The 21,669-nt window shown below is 37.8% G+C and overlaps 2 protein-coding genes across 2 annotated transcripts; one reads left to right on the top strand and one right to left on the bottom strand.

Moving 5' to 3' along the window:
* Positions 1 to 579: 579 nt before the first annotated feature.
* On the top strand, positions 580 to 10,235 carry LOC135719804 (pre-mRNA-splicing factor RBM22-like). The gene is made up of 10 exons (XM_065242169.2): positions 580 to 693; positions 2,870 to 2,923; positions 3,585 to 3,614; positions 3,706 to 3,838; positions 5,021 to 5,121; positions 5,361 to 5,533; positions 5,679 to 5,879; positions 6,499 to 6,749; positions 8,229 to 8,357; positions 8,448 to 10,235. Exons 1-10 carry the CDS (start codon positions 640 to 642, stop codon positions 8,585 to 8,587), a joined length of 1,266 nt encoding a protein of 421 aa, XP_065098241.1. The 5' UTR covers positions 580 to 639; the 3' UTR covers positions 8,588 to 10,235.
* An 859-nt stretch (positions 10,236 to 11,094) lies between these two features.
* Positions 11,095 to 18,859, bottom strand: myoz3a (myozenin 3a). Its single transcript, XM_065241708.2, has 6 exons — positions 18,727 to 18,859; positions 18,212 to 18,276; positions 15,809 to 15,966; positions 15,079 to 15,235; positions 14,346 to 14,523; positions 11,095 to 11,757 (listed from the first exon to the last, which is right to left on the bottom strand). The coding sequence occupies exons 2-6, from the start codon at positions 18,264 to 18,266 to the stop codon at positions 11,574 to 11,576; spliced, it is 732 nt and encodes a 243-aa protein (XP_065097780.1). The 5' UTR covers positions 18,267 to 18,276; positions 18,727 to 18,859; the 3' UTR covers positions 11,095 to 11,573.
* Positions 18,860 to 21,669: the final 2,810 nt, after the last annotated feature.

Raw genomic sequence — 21,669 nt, 5'->3', positions numbered from 1 at the left:
TGTTTTAAAAAAAAATACTATTTATTTAATTTCTGTTCCTGTAGCTCAACTATAGCTCATAGTTATGCAATTATTTGCCAGTAACTTACTGTAGATTGATGTTATTTACTGGCAACAGTTTGTTCAAAGTTAAATAAACATTAAATATTAATATAAGTCTTTGTCTTTACAGAATCAAACTAAAATAACAGACGCATGAACCAGAAATGCTCATCAACCTTTTTAAAGTTTTTTCCCTTAAAATTTCTTTTTTTTTTTTTAGAATGCTTTGCATGAAGCTGTTATTTTAGTTTTATTATGTAAAGATAAAGACTTAAATAAATGTAAAGATCTACACTACTGGCAAACATACATTTAAATCTAGAGTATTGGCAAACAGCTGACAGTAATTCTGTTATTTCTACAGACATTTTTTTTACAGTGAGTTTGGTTTGATCCCAGGGACCACGCTGTAAGCTGCTTTGGGTGAAATTAAATCAAATGTATTTGCAAGCATTTTCTTAAATCGTACTCTTAGTTTAATGGTTTGTTTATATTCTCATATAGTCCCGGTTGTATTTCTAATTCTTTAAAAAATAGTTCCCAACAAGGGGATGTGAGTTAAAGGGACGTCACTTCCACTTGGTGCGCGCGCGGAAGATGGCGACGTCCCTGGGATCAAATACATACAACAGACAGAACTGGGAAGATTCGGTTTGTAATGTTTTATTTTTTATTAAGACGACACACACTTTACACACCTTTATTAACGAGTCTCTTTAGTTAAACAACAGCTGCACTGTCAGTTAACGCTATAGCGACGTTCACGTGTGTTAAAATAAGAAAATAACCCCATATAATTATTCATAACGTTGTTTTTACTGCATTGTTTGTTGTGGTCGTGTGTCATCTATACTTCAATTAACTGTGCTGCAGTGTGGTGATGTTAAAACTTGTGTTGAGGTTATTTTGAGACGTTTTGGCTGAAATTATTTTATGTTCAGTTTCCAGAACCAAGCAGAAAGTTGACAAGGATAAGTATGCACGTGCACGTCCAAAACAAACAGGCTGAACTTTTTATGTCCCTGTTATCTTTTTTTTTCTTCATCAATGCAGAAGTCAACACATGCTGTCTTGTTTAAACAGAGCCAAATCTTCAAAATCATGTGTCACAATTAATTTGAGCATGGAAATGTTTAGCTCCTTACAACAGGTTTGATGTGCAGTCATGGCTTGAAGTGTGTCATAAATCATGAGTGACAGCTCTCTCCTTTACCAGATATCAGTGCTGTGATTACTTAAACTATCTTTAGCTCCTCTAATGATGTGAATGACACAGTAGATCCTGTTGAGATGGCACTTTAAAGAGATCTTTAGTTTATACAGCATCTTATCTTAGTTAAATGGCACTGTCCCATGAGCGGGACACCTGAGTTTACTTTAATATAATGCATGTAAATGTTAATCTATCACGACAAACTATATAACGTTGGAAAGGTCTTATAATGTAGTTTTCATATTACAATTTTTTTGGTCAGTAATAATAATGCATCGACCGTAATGTATTAATTTGTGACAATTATACAGCAAACCAGCACCGACCTCTTTTTTTTTTTTGATAATTGTATGTATAAAATATACTATATTGCATTAATTTGATTCATTACAATAAATGTAAACTGCTATAAATTTTTTTATTGAAAATGTTCACCTCCAGACTGTAAGCTTTAAAGTGTCTTCTTTAAAACAAGACCAAAATGAGGCTTTTAGACCCCAAAATATATTAATTTGAAGGTGTAGATAACCTTTGCCCCCCCCCCCAAAAAAACCCTGTTTGCACAAGTTAAAGGGTTAAAGCAATGGAAAGCATGTCCATGTCAGAGTTCATAACATTTTACATGTTATATGTCCCAAGTTCTTATAAATGTAATATGTAAACGCATATAGGTTTGAACTTTTACAAAGTTTGGTTAAAAAAGTGAATCTTTTACCGTGAATTTCATTATTTGAATGTGTCATTATTATTTTTTAAAGCAATTATTTTCAATGTTTTAAACATTCTTTCCAGGGTATAACATTTTAATTCAATCTGATTTTTTTGATTATAACATTTTTTAAATATTAAACCGCTTTACTACCATAAATAAACAATAAAAAATAATGACAACAATTTTATAAAATGAAGACCTTCGGTTGGGTTTGTTGCAATAATTTCACCACAATTTTTTTTTTTACTGAAATCACATTAGTTATAGAAGAGGTGTCAAGTCATTGCCTTAAAGTTCCCGTTCTTTCTGTGTTTTTGAAGCTTTGATTGTGTTTACAGAAGACAATATAACATGTGTTCATGTTTTGGGGGGAAAATGCAGTATTTTTCACACAATTTACTTATCTATAAATCGCTGTTTTCACAGTCCTAAAAACGGTCTGATGTCTTCCTTGTTCTATGAAGTCCCCCGTTCAGAAATACGTAACGAATTCTGATTGTGTAGTTTGTTTAGTGTGTTTAGTGATTTTGTTTAGTTTGTTCGATAAAAGCTCAGCAGAGCCGTTTGAGCTTAGCTGGCGACAGACGTATTCCTGTGGGCGGAGTTTAGTCAAAAACTCTTATTTTGACATCATTTAACCGGGAAGTAGAGGGTTGTAGTCCAAACTGGCCGTTCTCTGTAGTCCTTAAAAAAGCGAATTCCGTTAAAGAAAATATATGAGCATTATCATTTTGCAGGTTTTATTTATGCTCTAGACAGTAACATTAGTACATTAAACACTTACTAGGGTTTAAAAAATGGGATCACAAAAAATGGCGCTTTAATACATTTTGTATGTACGTTTACTTTCATCAATTACTGTTTGTGCTTTTGTGATTTTTATATTGAATATTTCCTCGCAGGACTTCCCTATTCTCTGTCAAACATGTTTAGGTGAAAATCCATATATTCGTATGGTAAGTCCAACCTACTTCTCAATTAATAATATCTAGTATGTGTCATAAAAGTAAAAACATATGAATAGTTTGGTTCCAAAGTGCAATAAACACCTTAAAAAAAAACGAGTTTCAGTATTATTCAAAATCAGTATTATATCAGGTCAGTATTAAAAAGTAAATTCTTAATTTTACGCAAAATCCAATCTTCGCCGTGTTATTCTGTCATCTTCTCCCTTTTTTCCCCAAAACTCAATAAACGCCACTCCTCCTTTTCTACAGAATGCAATAAATCCACTCCACAAATCAAATTATGGATTTGAATTTTTTATGTTTTTATAACCTAAAGGTGCTATGTGAAAGTTTGTAACAGAAAATAGTGTTTTTCATCTCGATACTTTCTTGGTATAGAAAACACATTTTTACCGAAAATTGTCAAAATGGATTTATTCCATTTGGAACCAAACTTTTCATATGTAATTGTCTGTAAGACAGTGTTCAGATTGTAAAGATAATAATAAACAAATCCATATTTTTCAAATCCACTTTTAAACAAAGATTGGGATGCTTTTTACTATCTGACCTCCACACATTATTTACTAAATTAATGTGACATTCGAGCTCTTTGTATCAGTGGATGAGAGATTTACCTTCATTTTCACCTTTCTCTTTCTTTTTGCAGACCAAGGAAAAATATGGCAAAGAATGTAAGGTGAGGTCTGGGTGTAACGTCAGGTGTAACTGAAGTAAACTAGTTCAATAAATGACTCGTATTAAGTAAACATTTCACTTGTGAATGTCAGATCTGTGCTCGTCCATTCACTGTTTTCCGCTGGTGTCCTGGTGTGCGAATGCGCTTTAAGAAAACTGAAGTCTGTCAGACCTGCAGTAAGATGAAAAATGTCTGTCAGACCTGTCTGCTGGACCTAGAGTACGGTAGGTTTCAAACACCTGAACCTTAACCCACCCAGAACACTAGGAGCGATATAGAAACATCATTGTCTATTTGAACCCCAGCACCTTTTAAAAGAATATTTGATATCTTTAAAGGGGACATATCATGAAAATCTTACTTTTAACTATTTTTAAGTGCTATAGTTGGGTCCCCAATGTTTTTATCAACCCAGTTACTTAGTTTTGGTTAACCATTCTCTGCAAGCATGTGAAAAAATAGGTCATTGAAATTTGGCTCCCCTTGTGATGTCAGAAGGGGATCTTATTATAATAATACCGCCCTTTAATTTGCACTATCCAACCACAGCACTGCCATTTAGTGCAGAGAGAGAAAAAATAATAATTGACAGCACAATCGAGTTTTTAAGGAACAGTATGTAAGAAATTTATATCAATTAATCATAAAATGACCCTGATATGTCATTAAGACATTAAGTTTCATTTCAAATACATATATGACTGACAACAGTGGTCTGGCCAGGATATTGTCATTTAAAAAGTGGATGTTGTGTATTGACCACCAGTTGTGTGATTGCAATACCAGTTTTAGCCACAATCCTACATACTGTTCCTTTAATTTCAACAAACCACCATTGTGATCAGTGTTTGCATTACATCAGCTCATTTGCATATTAAAGGGGACATATCATAAAAATCCATGTGTAAATGCTATAATTGGGTCCCCAGTGCTTCTATCCACCTAGAAAATGTGAAAAAGATCAACCCAGTAACTTAGTTTTGATAAACCATTCTCTGCAAGCATGTGAAAAAATAGCTAATTGAAATTTGGCTCCCTTTGTGATGTCAGAAGGGGATAATACCGCCCCTTAATTTGCACTATCCAACCACGGCATTGCAGTTTAGTGCAAAAATCAGTTCATTTGCATTTTAAAGGAAACACCCAAAAATGTCACATTTATGCTCACACCCACAAAGTGTCAATTTAAACATGCTATAATAAATTATCTGTTGGGTATTTTGAGCTAAAACTTCACATATGTACTCTTGGGGGACCAAAGATTTATTTGACATCTTAAAAAATCTTGCAAAATGTCCCCTTTGTCACGACATTGTTTGAGGTAAAACCACCTCAGAAATCACACATTCACATCTTTACATTTGCTTGTTCATTTCACACCTTCAATGACTTCCTACTTTTTTTAGGTCTTCCTATTCAGGTCAGAGACACAAGTCTGTCCATTAAAGACGAGATGCCAAGATCTGATGTGAACAAGGAGTATTACACACAGAATATGGAGAGAGAGGTATTGTATATGTTAAGTCACAGTACATGATGCACGTAACAATTATCTTTACAGTTTTGGGGGCAGTAGTAGTAGCCTAGTGGTTATAGGGACTAGATGGGACGGTGACACAAAAGTTGCTGGTTTGAGTCTCATGGCTGGCAGGATGCGAGGCACCTTAGCCCAAGTTGCTCACCAGGCGCTGTAGGGATAGCTGACCACTTTTAAGAGCTTTAAATGTACTCTTTCATTGTGTTTAGATCCAAAACTCTGATGACACGAGACCTGTGGGGATGCTGGGTAAAGCTCAGAAACCTAGCGACATGCTGCTCAAACTGGCCCGAACATCACCGTACTACAAACGCAACAGACCTCACATCTGCTCATTCTGGGTAAAGGGAGAATGCAAGAGAGGGGAGGAGTGTCCATACAGGTAAGACCTTTAGTGCTTAACATTTTAGTTTACTCAGTACACAAAATAAAAACTGGGTGACTGTAATGTTGATGACTGTCCACAAGGTGGTGCTGTTGTAGCTTTTAATGGACTTACTTGCATAAAATTACTAATTTCTAATCAGGCACGAGAAGCCCACAGATCCTGATGACCCTCTCGCCGATCAAAACATTAAAGATCGCTATTACGGCATCAATGACCCGGTGGCGAATAAACTCCTGAATAGAGCGTCGGCCATGCCACACCTGGATGTGCCCGAGGACAAGTCCATCACTACATTATACATAGGAGGATTGGGAGAAGACATTACTGATTCTGAGCTCAGGTAAAACTCGATATCTACTTGTGTTGTGTGTTTGGTGCAGAAATGGACACGAATACAAATAGCGGACTACTTAGTGTGCATACTATCTGTGCACAGTCTGCAAATTTTCTGTATCGATGAAATGACAAACTACATTTGCTTAAATTAAATATTGTGCATGCAGCAAAGGGAGGTCACATAGCAACAATTTTGCATACTTTATTACTGTTTATTACTTTACTAAGTTCCATACTGCATACTATTTCATACATCCTTCAATTAAAGGAAAACACCACCGTTTTTCAATATTTTACTATGTTCTTACCTCAACTTAGACAAATTAATACATGCCCATATTTTTCAATGCGTGCACTTAATCTTTGTACAGCATTTAGTGAATGTGTTAGCATTTAGCCTAGCCCCATTTATTCCTTAGGATCCAAATAGGGATGAATTAATAAGCCACCAAACACTTCCATGTTTTCCCTATTTAAAGACTGTTACATGAGTAGTTAAACCAGTAAGTATGGTGGCACAAAATAAAACGTGGCAATTTTTTAAGCGAATAAAAAAATGAGAACTATATTGAATGCGGAAAAGCACTTGCTGCCCACATTTCATGTCTCCTCATCTCCTGCAGGAGTCACTTCTATCAGTTCGGGGAAATTCGTACGATCACACTGGTTCAGAAGCAGCAGTGTGCGTTCATTCAGTTCGCCACGCGTCAGGGAGCGGAGCACGCCGCCGAGAAATCCTTCAACAAGCTCATCATTAACGGCCGTAGACTGGCGGTGAAGTGGGGTCGTTCTCAAGGCGCTAAAGGCAAAGACATCAGTGAGGGCTTCAGTGAGATGGGCACCAGACTGGATCCAGTACCTGGTCTGCCAGCACGTATGTGTTCATGTGTGTTTCTTACTAGCACAGAGGTTAGCATAGATGTACTATACTAGTCAACATTTGAAGAGGATCAAAACAATTCATAAAAGTTGCTTTAAAACCAATACACAATATATTTTTTTGTTTTAGGGCAACTTGATGAACTTTTTTGATCCACTTCAAATGTTGACTAGTATATTTTAACTAATTTCCCGCCAGCCTTTTCTTTAAAGTTTACCGCCAGCATTTTTTGTGTTATTTTTTTTTTACAAAAGTTTCACAAAACCCCTTCCAGGAAAATTTTCTTCTAAAAATATATAAGCATACAAATATTAAATGAAAGAACAGACCCCCTGCTTTTAAACAAACAATAAACATAAAAACAAACAAAGTTTCATTCTATCTATTTTTTTTTCTGCTTATAAACTCTTCAATATTGGTATTTTTCTTTAAAAATATTTTTTTGCAAAAAGCTGAAATAATTTAATTTTTCTGAAGGAATTTTGTTAGAGATCAGATTCAGAATGATTATCAAAACGTACACGGAGTGTAAAATTAGTAAATAATGTTTTTGGCTTCAGTTTTTTTATAAATCGAGTAAGTGCGCCATCTAGTAAATAATCGCTGTATTACAGATTAACATAAAAACTCATCAGGAACATGTTTTGTTGCATGCAAATGCTTTCTTTTAATTGACGAGATAACTCGTCAATGGCGGGGAAAGAGTTAAGGACAGACTTTAAAATCTTTTCTATAAATGGCCTACAGTTATGCTGCGTTTACACCAGCCGGGGTAGAGGCATCAAGCGCGAGTGATTTCAATGTTAAGTCAATGTGAAGATGCATTGATCTGCGTCTGGAGGTCCCGCGGCACGAATGAGGCGTTTAGCGCGCCGCGGTAGACGCGATTCCGCCTCATTGACGGCAATTGAGCGTTGCCGTGGCAAACGCGCAAGTTGAAAAATTTTAACCTTGGCGGAAAAATGTACCGCGTTAACAAATTAGGAGCTTGCTTTAGTTGTGACGTGATTACAGAAAGCGAGCGGAGTCTCAGAAGCCCCTATTATAACGCAAATTGTCTCGATGACTAGAATTTTGTGCGCGGCTTTCACGCGCAAATGAAGCGAGTAAACTCAAACTGTTCAAGCGGCAAACAAGGTGCAGTAGACACGATTTTGACGCCTCAAACGCGGCTGGTGTAAACCCACGGTTAGGTGAATAATCTGCGATTTAGCTTTGTGCAATTAACAATTCATCAGCCTTACATTTTTCCCATAAATGTAGTTTAATCTAATAAAATGAATATTTTGCAATATTATTGCTGTGCATTATGGGATTGAACAAGTGCACTTGATAATGTCCACTATTATTTCAAACACAACTACAAAATGGCTGTGCCCTCAAATAGCGGACTATTTAAGTGTATAGGAAGGAAACTATTTTGTACGCAGCCCCTGTGAAAAGAGTATTAACATATGTCTGTGTTTGTTTTAGCTCTACCGCCACCTACAGCTCTGGAGAATGAAGCCCCAGCCAATTACTTTAATCTGGACCCTAGTGGTCCTGCGGTAATGAACCTCAGTCTTCCCCCTCCACCTGGACTCCCAAACCCACCACCACCAGGTATGCGGCTTAACTGTGCCTCAAGTGTTTTAGTCGCTGAAAACTAGACCTCAAAATGGCACTTTAACCCCTTGTTGTTGTGTTTTCCAGGTTTTGGACATCCCATGTTCCACCCCATGGGTCTTCCTCCACCTCCACCGATGAGTTTAAGACCTCCTGGCCACATTCACTACCCCTCCCAGGATCCTCACCGCATGGGTGCGCACTCTGCCATTCGCCACTCTGATTGATTAACTCCTCCCACTTGGACTTCTTCTGCCAATCGGGTGTTGTTCGTTTAGCAGTCGTGGTAAAGCTGCTGAAGATGAATGTAAACTGGCTCTGAATGTGATGTCATCAGAGGGTGGAGCCTGATCTGTGATATCATGACTGGCGGGTAAATAGATGGCCCTGTCTGTTAGGTGCACACGCCGTGGGAGTTGCCAGTAATGGCGATGGTTGGATTGAGTTTGACTTTGTAATTCAGGTGGATTGTAATGCTATTGTATGGTACACCAGCACTTCTGTCACTAAGCTCATCGACAGTCACTTTATGCCTGTAGTACCTCATGCATCACATCCTAATAACTATAAACATGCTCTTATTCTCCATCTGATGCTGGCACGCTTACAAGGAGAAAATTGCAATGGCTGCTTGTATTATGACACCATTTTGCCAAATCTCTGAGCGTGGATCTTTAATTTAAAGACAAAGCTCCTGCTGATTTAAGTCTTGAGGAAATACTAAAATCGTTCTTCAGTATAAATGCCAAGAGCTATTCAAAAACCTTTATTATGTTATACACATCTCTTTGGGGTTGAACACATGATTTATTGATCATTTCAGAAATTGCTTTTCTTTCTGTTTGTAAATTATTTTTGTTTAGGAAAAAAAATTCTGAAAGTGTCATTTTGAGAACATTAAAGCAAATGTCGTGAACATTTTCTGTGTGCTGTAAGTCTTCAATGTTTCGAAGTTTATGTACCGTATGAGATCATAAACTATATATTATTTTCAGATTATTAACAATTTGTTATTTTATAAATTAAGTGTTTTGTATAGTAATTAGTTGATCTAATTAATGGTTATGAAAAATTACAGTTAAAAACAAACAATGCTATGGCTTTTGCCCCTTGATTTTGGTTTGCAATGTGACCAAAAAAATTTTTATGGGGTTGATACTCTTTACTGTTTGGTTTAGTTAAAGTCTGTGTAAAGTCATTTCAGAGAACTGTTTCTGAACAATGTAGATGTTAGACATGTTTTGTTGAAACATGTTACAAAGACTGTGGCACTGGGGCCACTGAGCATGGCTCCGCCCCTAACACAATTGTAAAGTTAAAGAGACGGTAGCTTCCCAGCAGTGGTTGTGGGTTTATTGCCGACAGTGGGAACACCCCCAGCTTTGAGAGCAGAGAATCTATTTTTCAAAGAAATTAATAACTTTTTTACTTTGTGGGTTTTGAAAGGGACAATAAGTAGGATTTACCCCATCTAGTGGTGAAATTGTATTTTGCATTCAAATGATCAGTGCTCTCTAGCACCTCGCCTTTCCAAATGCGTGTTGCAACTATGGTAGCCGTTATGTACTCACTGATCTCCTTGTCCGTTTCAGCTGGTTCACGTGTCCTGAATGAAAACGCATTGTGGAAACGCGTTGGTAGGCTGGTGCTTTTTGTCCCTCTCTGCTATCAATACGGCGAAATGACATGGAAGCCTCCTTGGCTTCTTACCCGTTCAATGTAAGTAAAGAGAAGAAATTCTAAGCTTACAAAGAAAAGTCTGATCATTGACATTGATTTTGATTAATAAAACACTTAAAACCCTACTGTCCCTTTAATTATTCAAATTTGTCTGGGTGGTTAATAAAACATCTGTCCGGGGATTTGGCTACCACAATTAAAATTGGACTTTAAAGCTATAAATGTCTGTCTTGTGTTTCTTTAGGGGCAGTCCACATTTTGCATTTACAACCAAATCTTTCTCAAATGCTTTTCAAGGCAGCATTCTGAAAAGTTGAAGTATTTTCAACTGGCTGCGGCACCGGGAAAAAAGAGCAAGTGTCTCACGTCATCACTTTCAATTTGAGCGCACTTGCCGCATGTTTACATTCAAAATAACGCATTTGCGTGCACAAAAGAAACGTGAACCGCTCAGAGAGCAACCATTCTGCGTTAAACTTGCTTTTGAGTTAAAAGCTGTTCGATTCTGAAATTTATGAATCGATTTCAATTTTTTTATCCTCAAATTGAATTAATTGACTTCTAGAATTGATTTATCACTGTTGTTTTTCAATTCTTTTTCACTTTCTTCTTTTTTCACTGAATATACAGTTCTTCTTAATTGAAATCCAAGCCCCAAATATTAATATTTTATTAAACTATAAACCTTAAGCATAATATTAGTGTAATGATATTTTATATCTATGATATTGCATCTTCCCTCCAATTCCAATGTATTAACTTAAATGAAACTCAGATTTTTTTCTGTTTTCAAACTAAAGAACGTCAAATGATGTGATAAACTATTTTATTTTAAGTTATAAGTTACTTCCAGTACATTGGATAATTTCCCACGGGGTGATTTATTAATTTTGTGGGAGATTTGTACAGATACTGTGCTATACTGATAGATAAGACAGTGTTTGAGTATTAAAAATGAATGTTATGCATAATCATGCAGAAAATACCTGCATATGAACGAGCATACTCTCATTTTATCTTGGATTTAAAGGCGAGTTTATCATTTACATCCGTCCAACTTTAAAAAAGCACTTTATTATATGCAGCTTCATACACACACACTGAGAGAGATCTGACAGAATGAATCCATTTTTTTGTTTTTCTAAAGTGTACATTTATATTTACAAGTGACTCATAGGGATGAGTTAGTACTCTTATACAAGATGTTAAAAAGGAGTTGATTCCCTTTTATGGAATCGATTCCATCCTTTCCAATCGACTCTCGATTCCAAAATAATGAATCGAAGAATTGAATCTTTTTAGAATCGATTCCCAGCCCTAGTTAAAAGCATCTGTTCTTTTTTATTCATCCCTATTAGCTCTGTTGTGTTTCTATAAAATATAATCTATAAATTCAAGCTGCTTTTCTTGAGTGTGGCTCAAACTGAGCTTTCTTTCAATAGCAGAATAAGGTCCAAAAGAGCAAAAGGTAGGTTGTTACGCCACAACAGTTGTCTTCTCTTTTAATATTACAGATGTGGATGTGCGACGGGCTCACAGGTCATTCGATTCAGGCGAGTATCCGGCGGCCCATCCCCGCGGGGCTCTGTTAAAGTTAGGCCTTTTGGAGATCATGGACAGGGTCACGCCAGGTAGATTTTGAATCTCTGGTTGTTCGAACCCAATGACGGGAATCACTCTTTGACTTCGTACAGGACCTCCAAATGGCACTGCAGCTCTGAAAGAAATATTTTTAAACATTTTTAAATAGTTCCAAATCTTATTTTGTTACAAATCTCAAAATTCTTTGTTCTTATGAACACAAAAGATATTTTGAAGAATTCTTGTAACCAAACCGATCAGAAGCCCCTTTGAATTTTTTCACTTTTTCGTACTATGAATGTCAATTCTGATCGATTTTCATTTTTGGGTGAACTATCCCTTTAATAGGAATTATTTGTGAAAACTATTGATCTGTGCTATAAAGTCTCAATCTAATGATGAGATTAGGAGCAACTATTTGATTGCATTGATTCATTCATTGGTTTCAATATTTGAAAGATTCAAGATTACATGGTTAGGATTATATAGCTGGGTTTTCGCAGGCAGGGTGACATATTATTTAAATTTCACAATAGTCTATTCTTGTGGGGCCATGGGTGTGATTCTGTAGTATTTATCCAATAATCTGCAAGAAAACTGTAAAATATTGAGAAAATAAGTATATTTCATTTCGCTTATTCTAGTTGTGAGCAAAACCTCCCCACAACTGTGTTTTATTTGATGCATGTGGGAAACAACTTCTACGTGCGAGAAACTCGATCCCCTGTGTGCTCAATGTGTCTTTAGCTGAAAGCCATCGTTTCTCGTCTGATGTATTTAAATAGTCCCTCAGTCATTCTTTCCTCTGCGGACCCCCGGTCTCAAGGACGGGCTCTCGTTTCACATGGTAAGACGGCGCAATGGAAACATTGCAGTTCTCCAAGGGGCTATCAAGTGGAACTCATAATTTGATAGTGTGGATTGGTCCTGTTGTGTCTATTTAAGACACATAACCATCATGCTAATGTGCCAAGACCTCTTGATGACCCTCAAGGCCAGGGGCGTCAGTTTGTGTTGAAAAGTGGTGGGGACAAAAGATCAGATGAAAAAACATTACAGCAAGACGGTAAAAAAATATTGAATAACAGCGCATCAAAAATGGGCAGCGTAGGCCAGTCAACAACACAAAAATAGTCAGCATAAAACCCTCAACAACGTCGTACACTGCAAAAAATGATTTTCAAGAAAAAAAAACCACTTTTTTGTATTTTTGTCTTGTTTACAGTAAATATCTTAAAAATCTTAAATTTAGATGCTTTTTCTTGATGAGCAAAACGACCAAAGAAAATTAGTCTAGTTTTTAGACCAAAAATATCAAATTTAAGTGATTTTGTGTATTAAACAAGAAAAAAATCTGCCAATGGGGTAAGCAAACATTTTTTGAAAATTTTTCTTAAACACTAAATTCAAGAAAAATGTTGAGGATTTTTTGCTTGTTTTATGCTCAGAATCACTTAAATTTGATATTTTTGGTTTAAAAACTTAATTTAATTTATCTTAATTTAAGAATTTTAAGATATTTTTACTGAAAACATTTTTGTCTTGTATTCAATAGAAATATCTAAAAATTCTTAAATCTAGATGTATTTTCTTGATAGGCAAAATGACGTTAGAAAATAAGTCTAGTTAAAACAAGCAAAATTATCTGCCAATGGGGTGAGAACATTTTGCTTTAAGTTTTTAAGAAAAAATAAATCTTATTTTAAGATTTTTTTCCCATTGGCATATATTTTTGCTTGTTTTAATCACAAATTCACTTAAATTGTATTTATTTTGTCTAAAAACTAGACTTATTTTATTAGGTCATTTTGCTTATGAAGAAAAAGCATCTTCATTAAAAAAATTTAGATATTTCTAGAAAACAAGACAAAAATACTAAGTAAAAAAGTCAGTTTTGCAGTGTAAGTCGCACAGGCATTGCTTGATTTTTCAGAACATTTTAACCAAATGCTTTAAAAAAGTGGTGGGGACAAAATCAGCCATTTCAAAAAGTGGTGGGGACATGTCCCCAGCGTCCCCAGTGTAAATGACACCTATGCTCAAGGCCATTTCTCATATCATGTTTTTACATTCAGTTCCGTGAAGAATGGACTTGATCCCTTCCTAATTAAGTAGTTATTACAGGGAAACCCTTATCATGCTCAGATGTCCCAACCCATGTGTTGAAGGGTCACGTGTCACACCGATTAAGATCTGATGCAACTTAATTTTGTGTTTTAAAGGGATGATTCAATCAAAAATAAAAATTCTGCCGTCATTTTCTCACCATCATGTTGTTTTAAATCAACAGTTTGAGTTTTTTTTATTTTGATGAAAACAAAAGAAGATATTTCCATAAATGATGGTAAGCACACAGCTGATGTGTACCCACTGAATTCCATCATAATTTGTTTTTCCTACTATGGAAGTCAATGGTTACATAATTTATCAAAATATCTGCTTTTGTGTTTATCAGAAAAATAAATTCATGCAGGTTTTAAACAACATGAGGATTAGTAAAAGATTTTTGGGTGAACTATCCCCCCTTAAATAATGAGGCTGTAACATTTCTGTCCCGTGAGCTTTTAGCGGCATTGTTGATGCATATTTGCCAAATAAGAGTTCACGACAGCTTAAACCTGCTGCCACACAGATGTTTTGCCTCCTCACCCGACCACAATATTTAGATATTAAGAGTGCCTTTACGGTTAGGTTTGAGTTTGAAAAGTGTTTAGGAGTTAATACCTGTTGAAGCACCTGTAGTTAACTGGTGGTAGTTTCTGTGGAGGTAACTGGGTGTTGAAGGAGGTCGAAAGCTCCTGGTTGTGTCCGAGGGCTTCTTCCCAGGGGGAACAATATAATTTTGGGATGGCCGTGGAATTAAACATCTCTCGGGGGATCTCCCGTAGGGGCCCGGTGTAACCTAAAAGGACAGGATGGCTCTTCATGAGTCACAGTGCCAGTTATAGAGGGAACGTTGCTTTCGTGATGCCTTTTCGTGCATGCTACATAGAGATCGCTCGGCATTAGCGCATATGCACGCTACCGGATATTCAGACGATCCCTCGGGGCCACGGGCAGATAAGGAGACAGAAACAGGAGATGTTTAATAAGGGGTCCACAGAAAGACCAAGAACATTAGACAGATAATTAGGTTCAGTGGATCCAGACAGAAACTCATGGTAACGGCACATTGAGAGATGTGCATATTATGCACTTTAACAAGTTCCTCTCTCGTGATTTTTATCAAGCATTTCCCAACAATGAAGTGAAATAACCCAGTGTATATAGTTAACATATACAGTACACTTTTATGGTAATACACTTTGTATTGGGTTCCATATCACCCTGTCAGGTTTATCTTGTGATGATAACGTTTTATTTTTTTCTTAAATGTAAGCAACTGTTACTGAATATTTGATTTATTAATATATAGGCCACAAAGACTGAAATAATAGAAACAGCACACGTTATTTACCTGGTGCTAGGACGCCGGGGTTGCCTTTCTTAGCCACAGAGGTCTTCAGGTTGGTGATGAGACTGTGTTTACCGGTCACTGCATGTCCCTGGTTTTCTTTTCCCCCCTGCATGTTTATCATCATCGAGTTCTGGTTTTGATTTTGTTCCGTATCGTTCTGATGGAAAGCAAAATAAAAATGAGATAAATTGTTACTACCATATCTTTTGTTATTGACATATTTGACGTGTTTTCAACAACAGTATTTTGCAGAAATAACTGTGTCACCGATGGCTTTTATCCTGTAACCACATTAAAGCTAAGAAGCTGGATCCCCGCTGTAAATCAAAGCTATGGAGTAACATAACCGAGAAAGAACCTGACTTCTCTATGAACACCACAGATAATGTTTGCTATAACTGAGCCTCTGATGTTTTGATTTTTTACTTAGTGGATGAAAATACTCTAGTCCTACACCTAGGGAGAGAGAATATCAGAGGATGGGATCTTCTGGCCGTCAAACCACCCAACCCACTTCACAGCTGAATAGAAACATTCTGGTAATCACCCATCTTAACATTTTGGTGGTGAGTTTGGCAAGTAAGCAAAAGCACCTTTGACATTTTCTTGAGATAATATTAATATTGCATATTCACTGGTTATGTCTTACAAGAAAGGTCAGATATGCTTAGATATATTTTTTTTGATTATATAAAAGTATATTTTGTATGTTCAGGTTTGGAGCTCTTACGTATATGACCATAGGGGAACCTGCTGTGCTCTCCAGTGTGTATTTCTCTGCTCTTCTCTGGCGCTCCTGGAACATTCTAGATCCTCTGTTATTGGTAAGATTCAGCTCTTCCAGCATTACATCCCTTGGAACGCTGACCTTCTTTCCCAAGTTCAGACCTTCACACACATCAACAAAGTCACTTTTGTAAGTAAAGTTTTTGTTTGTGGTGTAACCTAACAACAGTTCTGAGCTGATAACATTGTATGTTCAAACTTCACAAATATCAGCATTGTGTCTTTAAAGTCACTCGACCTCAGGTATTTGAGGGACCAACTGTAATAAGTATCATTCAAGACACAGTACTATCACATTGAGTAAATAAAGTTAGGTTCTGGCCTACCCTTCCTAGCCTACACATCCTATCCATCCTACCCATCCTACTCAGTCTACCCACTCTATCCAGCCTATCCATCCTATCCAGCCTATCCAACCTACTCAGTCCTACTGTCCTATCCAGCCTATCCATCCTACCCAGCCTATTCAACCTACCCAGTCCACCTATCCTATCCAGCTTACCCAGCCTATCCATCCTACCCATCCTATCCAGTCCACCCATCCTATCCAGCTTACCCATCATACCCATCCTACCCAGCCTATCCATCCTACCCAGCCTATCCAACCTACCCACCCTATCCAACCTATCCAGTCCACCTATCCAGCTTACCCAGCCTATCCATCCTACCCATCCTTTACAGCTTTCCCATCATGCCCATCTTACCCAGCCTATCCATCCTATCAATCCTATCCTATCCAGTCCACCCATCCTACCCATCCTATCCATCCTACTCATCCTATCCAGCTACCCATCCTATCCAGCCTATTCAACCTACCCAGTCCACCTATCCTATCCAGCTTACCCAGCCTATCCATCCTACCCATCCTATCCAGTCCACCCATCCTACCCATCATACCCATCGTACCCAGCCTATCCAACCTACCCACCCTATCCAACCTACCCAGTCCACCTTTTCTATCCATCCTACCCATCCTACCCAGCCTATCCAGTCCATCCATCCTACCCAGTCCACCTTTCCTACCCATCCTACCCAGCCTATCCAGTCCATCCATCCTACCCAGCCTATCCAACCTACCAAGTCCAACTTTCCTACCCATCCTACCCATCCTATCCAGTCCACCCATCCTACCCAGCCTATCCATCCTACCCATCCTATTCAGCTTTCCCATCCTATCCAGTCCACCCATCCAACCCAGCCTATCCAACCTACCCAGTCCACCTTTCCTATCCATCCTACCCAGCCTATCCAATCCACCCATCCTACCCAGCCTCTCCAGTCCACCCATTCTACCCAGCCTATCCATCTTACCCATCCTATTCAGCTTACCCATCCTACCCAGTCTACCCATCCTATCCAGCCTACCCAACCTACCCAGCCTATTCATCCTACCCAGTCTACTCATCTTATCAGGCTTACCCATCCTATTCATCCTACCCAGTCTAGCCATCCTACCCAGCCTATGCATCCTACCCAGTCTATTCATCCTATCCAGCTTACCCAGCCTATCCATCCTATCCAGGGTTCCCATCCTATCCATCCTACCCAGTCTATCTATCCTACCCAGTCTATCCATCCTACTCAGTCTACCCAGCCTATCCATCCTACCTGGCCTATCCATCCTACCCAGCCTATCTGTCGTATCCATCCTTCCCATCCTGCCTAGTGTACCCATCCTTTCCATCCCATCCTATCTGTCTGGACTCACTGTTTATAAATGTTACTCAAAAAGGCAAAATAGTTTGTCGACACAAATGTAATGTCTGCCAGTCTTTGATGTCATGAGCTGCTGTTGTCGTGTTTGTTGTGTAGTAACAGTAGAGATTATAAATAGACTGTCAGTATGATGACACCCTAAAGAAACAGACTCGCCCTCAAGTCTCATTTTCATTGAGGGAATTCCTGCTCATGTGCCAAAGATGATGGTACGAGCTGTACCCTGATGTATTATACAATTCCCTTTCTGAAGCCAGATTCATTCGAGCTGGAGTTTCTGTCATGCAGATTAGGCACAAATATGAGGGAGGAGTTCATATGAAGTGTTTTCAGGATTCCCTGTGTTTAAATTAGATGCTCCACTAACTGAGATTATGCTTTGATCCATTTTTGCTGCTGTCAATCAAATATGAGAGTCTGGTCCAGGATGACTCTTTATTTTACATTAACATTCATGCATTTGGCAAACACTATGGTCCAAAGCAACTTAAACAGTGCATTTCAAAGTGTATTCTCTGGGTTCGAACTCATGACCTTTCACATTGCTGATGCAATGCTATACCACTGAGCATTTTGTCAGCTTTAGGAATGTCAACAATGGTGTCTATAAAGTTGAATTGAGATGTCTCACCTCCCTTTGTACTCAGGAAGATCCGCGCCTGCTGCTGTCTCTGTTTGCTCTGCATCTCTTCTAGTCTGTAAACATATCAACGCAAAAACATTAGCAATTCATCCTCATATATATATTTTGTTTTTACCTCACCTACCATCCCATATGCTAAGTTAAGTTAAAAAATTTCATCTTGAAGTTATGTCAACTTTTTTAGGCCAAAACTTAAAATAGTAGGTTGACTTGACTTGCAAAACCAAGTTGTTTTAACTTCGTGTTAATCCTGAAGTTTATTAATATCTCAGTTATCTCAACCTCTTCAATAGCTGAATTTTATTGTTAAAGTTTATACCTGTTGGACACTCACAGCATTTTCTGAATGGGATGCATCTTGTCATAATAAAAAAATTAAGATTTGACAGATCAGACACACTCTATATGTAAACAGCAGGTGTGTGGGTTAGATTAACAGAGAGACAGCCAAACGCACATACAGTATAACAGTCACGACAGGTGAGCGGGTGGTTCTGTCTTACCTGTGTTTGCACTGGAGGACCTGATGTTTTGTTGTGCCGTCTCAGTGTCTGTATGTGAGACTCCAGCAGTGTGTGCGCTGGTTTCTATAGACTGACCTCAGACCCTGACAATGACATCATTACTGCAACTTTAGCCAAACGACAAGAGCTAAATGGGGCAAAGCATGTAGTCCCTAGCACACCACATGCCAACCCCCTACATAAAAAACCTGATCCCACTTCTGTGGACCTCTTTCCAAGATTGTGCGTGCGTGCGTGCGTGCGTGCGTGCGTGCGTGCGCGCGTGCGTGTGTGTGTGTGTGTGTGTGTGTGTGTGTGTGTGTGTGTGTGTGTGTGTGTGTTCTCTTTGTTTTCATGGGAGATTATCAGATTATCAGTAAGTACTGGTGTAGATCTGTTTCAGCATCATATGACAGACGTTTCTTCCTTCTTGACATTTCTGTCTCCATAGTTTATTGCAGGGCTAAAGCCACAATCCTTCATTCCAACAGGATGAAAATACCTCTTCTCTTTCTCTTATATATCAATTCTCTTCATCCAAAGCAACTCACAGAACAGTAGTTTGAATGAGTTCTTTGCAGAAATGTAATAAGAGAACCATTTTTGGTTCCCCTAAAAAAACGTTTAGTCAAAGGAACTTTATGGGAATTATATTTTTAAGAGACACAAAATCTTTTTTAGGGTTGGTGTTCACATAGGCACAACAGGTGATGTTTTCTTACTGTCTTCTGGTATGTGGAAAAGTGGCACTTCTTTATCATCATTGTATAATAAACGTTTCTGAATACCACCCTATAATTCATCATTACATGACGGTCATGTTTTGTTTTTAATCTTGGAGAGACAAATTGTATTGGCTTCAGTTCTGTACTGACAGAAGATTAAAACAATGGACTCAAAAAGTATTCGGATATTTAAACCACACTTATGTATGAATGTAGAGCAAGATCCATGCAATCACTTTACATGGTATAATTACCTTTTAGTCGTACAGTATATTTGTAGCAGTACTCAACAATACATTGAATGGGTCAAAATTATCTTTTTGATGCTAAAAATTATTAGGATATTAAGATCATGTTTCATGAAGACATTTTTTACATTTCCTATTGTAAATATATAAAAAAATTGTTTATTATTAGTAATATGTGTTGCTAATGACTTCATTTTGACACAACTTTAAAGGCAATTTTCTCAATATTTAGATTTTTTTCCAGATCTTCAAATAGCTGTCTCTCAGCCAAATATTGTCCCGTCATAACAAACCATACATCAATGGAAAGCTTAGTGTATAAATGTTTAATCTCAATTTTTCCTATGACTGGTTTTGTGGTTCAGGGTCAAAAATCTTTTAGATTTGATAAGAATATAAACAATATAGCCTGAACTGTTGACATAACTGATCATGATGGTTTCTGACATACTGAAGGTGATGGTACGAGCAGCATGTGTCTTTGAATGGTTGTCTGGTACTCAAAGTCACAACCAGTTGACCTGAGAATAAAGAAACACATTTATACTGAAGGGTTTGTGTAAGTGGAGGTCATTATGAAAACATTCAGACAACTCCTGTAGGATTCTTAAGAACAGGACCATCTGCAGAGGAACTACTGAACAGACAGACAGATGGGTCAGTCCTTTGAGTTGTAAATTCATTTTTTTTTCACTTTGACATTAAAAAAAAGACAAAGATATAAACAGTAAGGATTTGATGATTTTTGTAGAACGAATTAACCTTTTGATTTTGCTTTTACGGTTTTCTAATTCAATTGTTTGTGTTGGCCAACAGTTATTGCCTAAAAACTGACTTGAGATTCAGATATTTTTGAAATTGCTGAAGTTCTGTGGGTCTGAGGATTTCTCCTAAAGATGTGAAGACGACTTCTGCGCATCTGTAGATTTAAAGGTGCCGTAGAATGGAAAGTTCTGATTGGCTGAAGTTCTACTATTGACGTTACGTTTTGCAGGGCCATACTGAAACAAACACAAACTTACCGCTCAGAAACGTTCATTAACCATCTCCAAACAATTGATTATTCCTCAAAATCTGTATCTTCATCTGATACAGACTCAAACATATTGGGCCCTATCTTGCACCCAGCGCAATTGACTTTGTCAGTGACGCATGTATCATTCGTATTTTGCCCCGGCGCACAGCGGGTTTTTCCCGTCACAGAAGCACGTCGGCAAACTAGGGAATGAACTTGCGCTCCCTGGGTGGTTCAGCGCAAAAAAAGAGGCGTGTTCCGGCGCAAACCATCCCTGATGCTATTTTGCAGTTTCAAAAAACAATTGCGCCACTGACCAGAAAAAAAAGTTTAAAGTCAGTGGCGCGTTGTTCATTATGCTATTTTAAGGGCGCATGCTTGACCATAATGTATAGCGTGCACAACGCGCATACACTTTGCTTATCTAATCTACACAGATGCAACAGTTATTTTTGCAAATCGTAAATTGTTACACTTAAAAATATTAATACACGAGATAAGGGGAATCATAGTGGTGAGCATTGTGGTGATAGTTTTTATTTATTCTCATGCAAATAACGATTAAAATATTTTCATAACTTTGTTGTGTGGCTGTATTGCGTTTATTTTATGTAAATAATAGTTAAAATGTTTTCATAAGAAACCTTAATGTATATGAACTTGATTTGTAAGAGTACTTTGGGGTTGGACCTTGCTTGCGTTTCTTGGGTCCGATTTCAAAGCCCCCAAACCCTTTCAGCGGTGAGGGTGGACGCAGCGATGTCCTCTGCTGGCGTCTCTGTAGAGGCAGATCCACCTCCCGTTACACGGCGTGCCCGATTTATGCTGGCGCAACGATGGGGATGCCAGCTGATGAGACAATTGTGGCTATTTCCTCTCACGCCTGTTTAACCTAAGCTAGCTGATTTGGGCGGGTTTCTCCTATCCCCATACAAAACAACTTCTCTGTCTTTGA

The sequence above is a fragment of the Paramisgurnus dabryanus genome, chromosome 16 (genome assembly GCF_030506205.2).
Source record: "Paramisgurnus dabryanus chromosome 16, PD_genome_1.1, whole genome shotgun sequence".
NCBI classification, from domain to species: Eukaryota; Metazoa; Chordata; class Actinopteri; order Cypriniformes; family Cobitidae; genus Paramisgurnus; species Paramisgurnus dabryanus.
The sequence above is the reverse complement of the archived record's forward strand: the minus strand, read 5'-3'. Positions and strand labels throughout refer to the sequence as shown.

Excerpts from the sequence above, each read along its gene's own strand:
- myoz3a (XM_065241708.2), bottom strand. The coding sequence starts at position 18,266 with ATGCAGAGCAAACAGAGACAGCAGCAGGCGCGGATCTTCCTGAGTACA. Across the intron at positions 15,967-18,211 it reads CTTCCTGAGTACAAAGGGAG|GTCTGAACTTGGGAAAGAAG; the intron begins GTGAGACATCTC and ends ATGTGTGTGAAG. Across the intron at positions 11,758-14,345 it reads AACTACAGGTGCTTCAACAG|AGCTGCAGTGCCATTTGGAG; the intron begins GTATTAACTCCT and ends TATTTCTTTCAG.
- LOC135719804 (XM_065242169.2), top strand. The coding sequence starts at position 640 with ATGGCGACGTCCCTGGGATCAAATACATACAACAGACAGAACTGGGAA. Across the intron at positions 694-2,869 it reads GACAGAACTGGGAAGATTCG|GACTTCCCTATTCTCTGTCA; the intron begins GTTTGTAATGTT and ends ATTTCCTCGCAG. Across the intron at positions 5,880-6,498 it reads ATTACTGATTCTGAGCTCAG|GAGTCACTTCTATCAGTTCG; the intron begins GTAAAACTCGAT and ends CATCTCCTGCAG.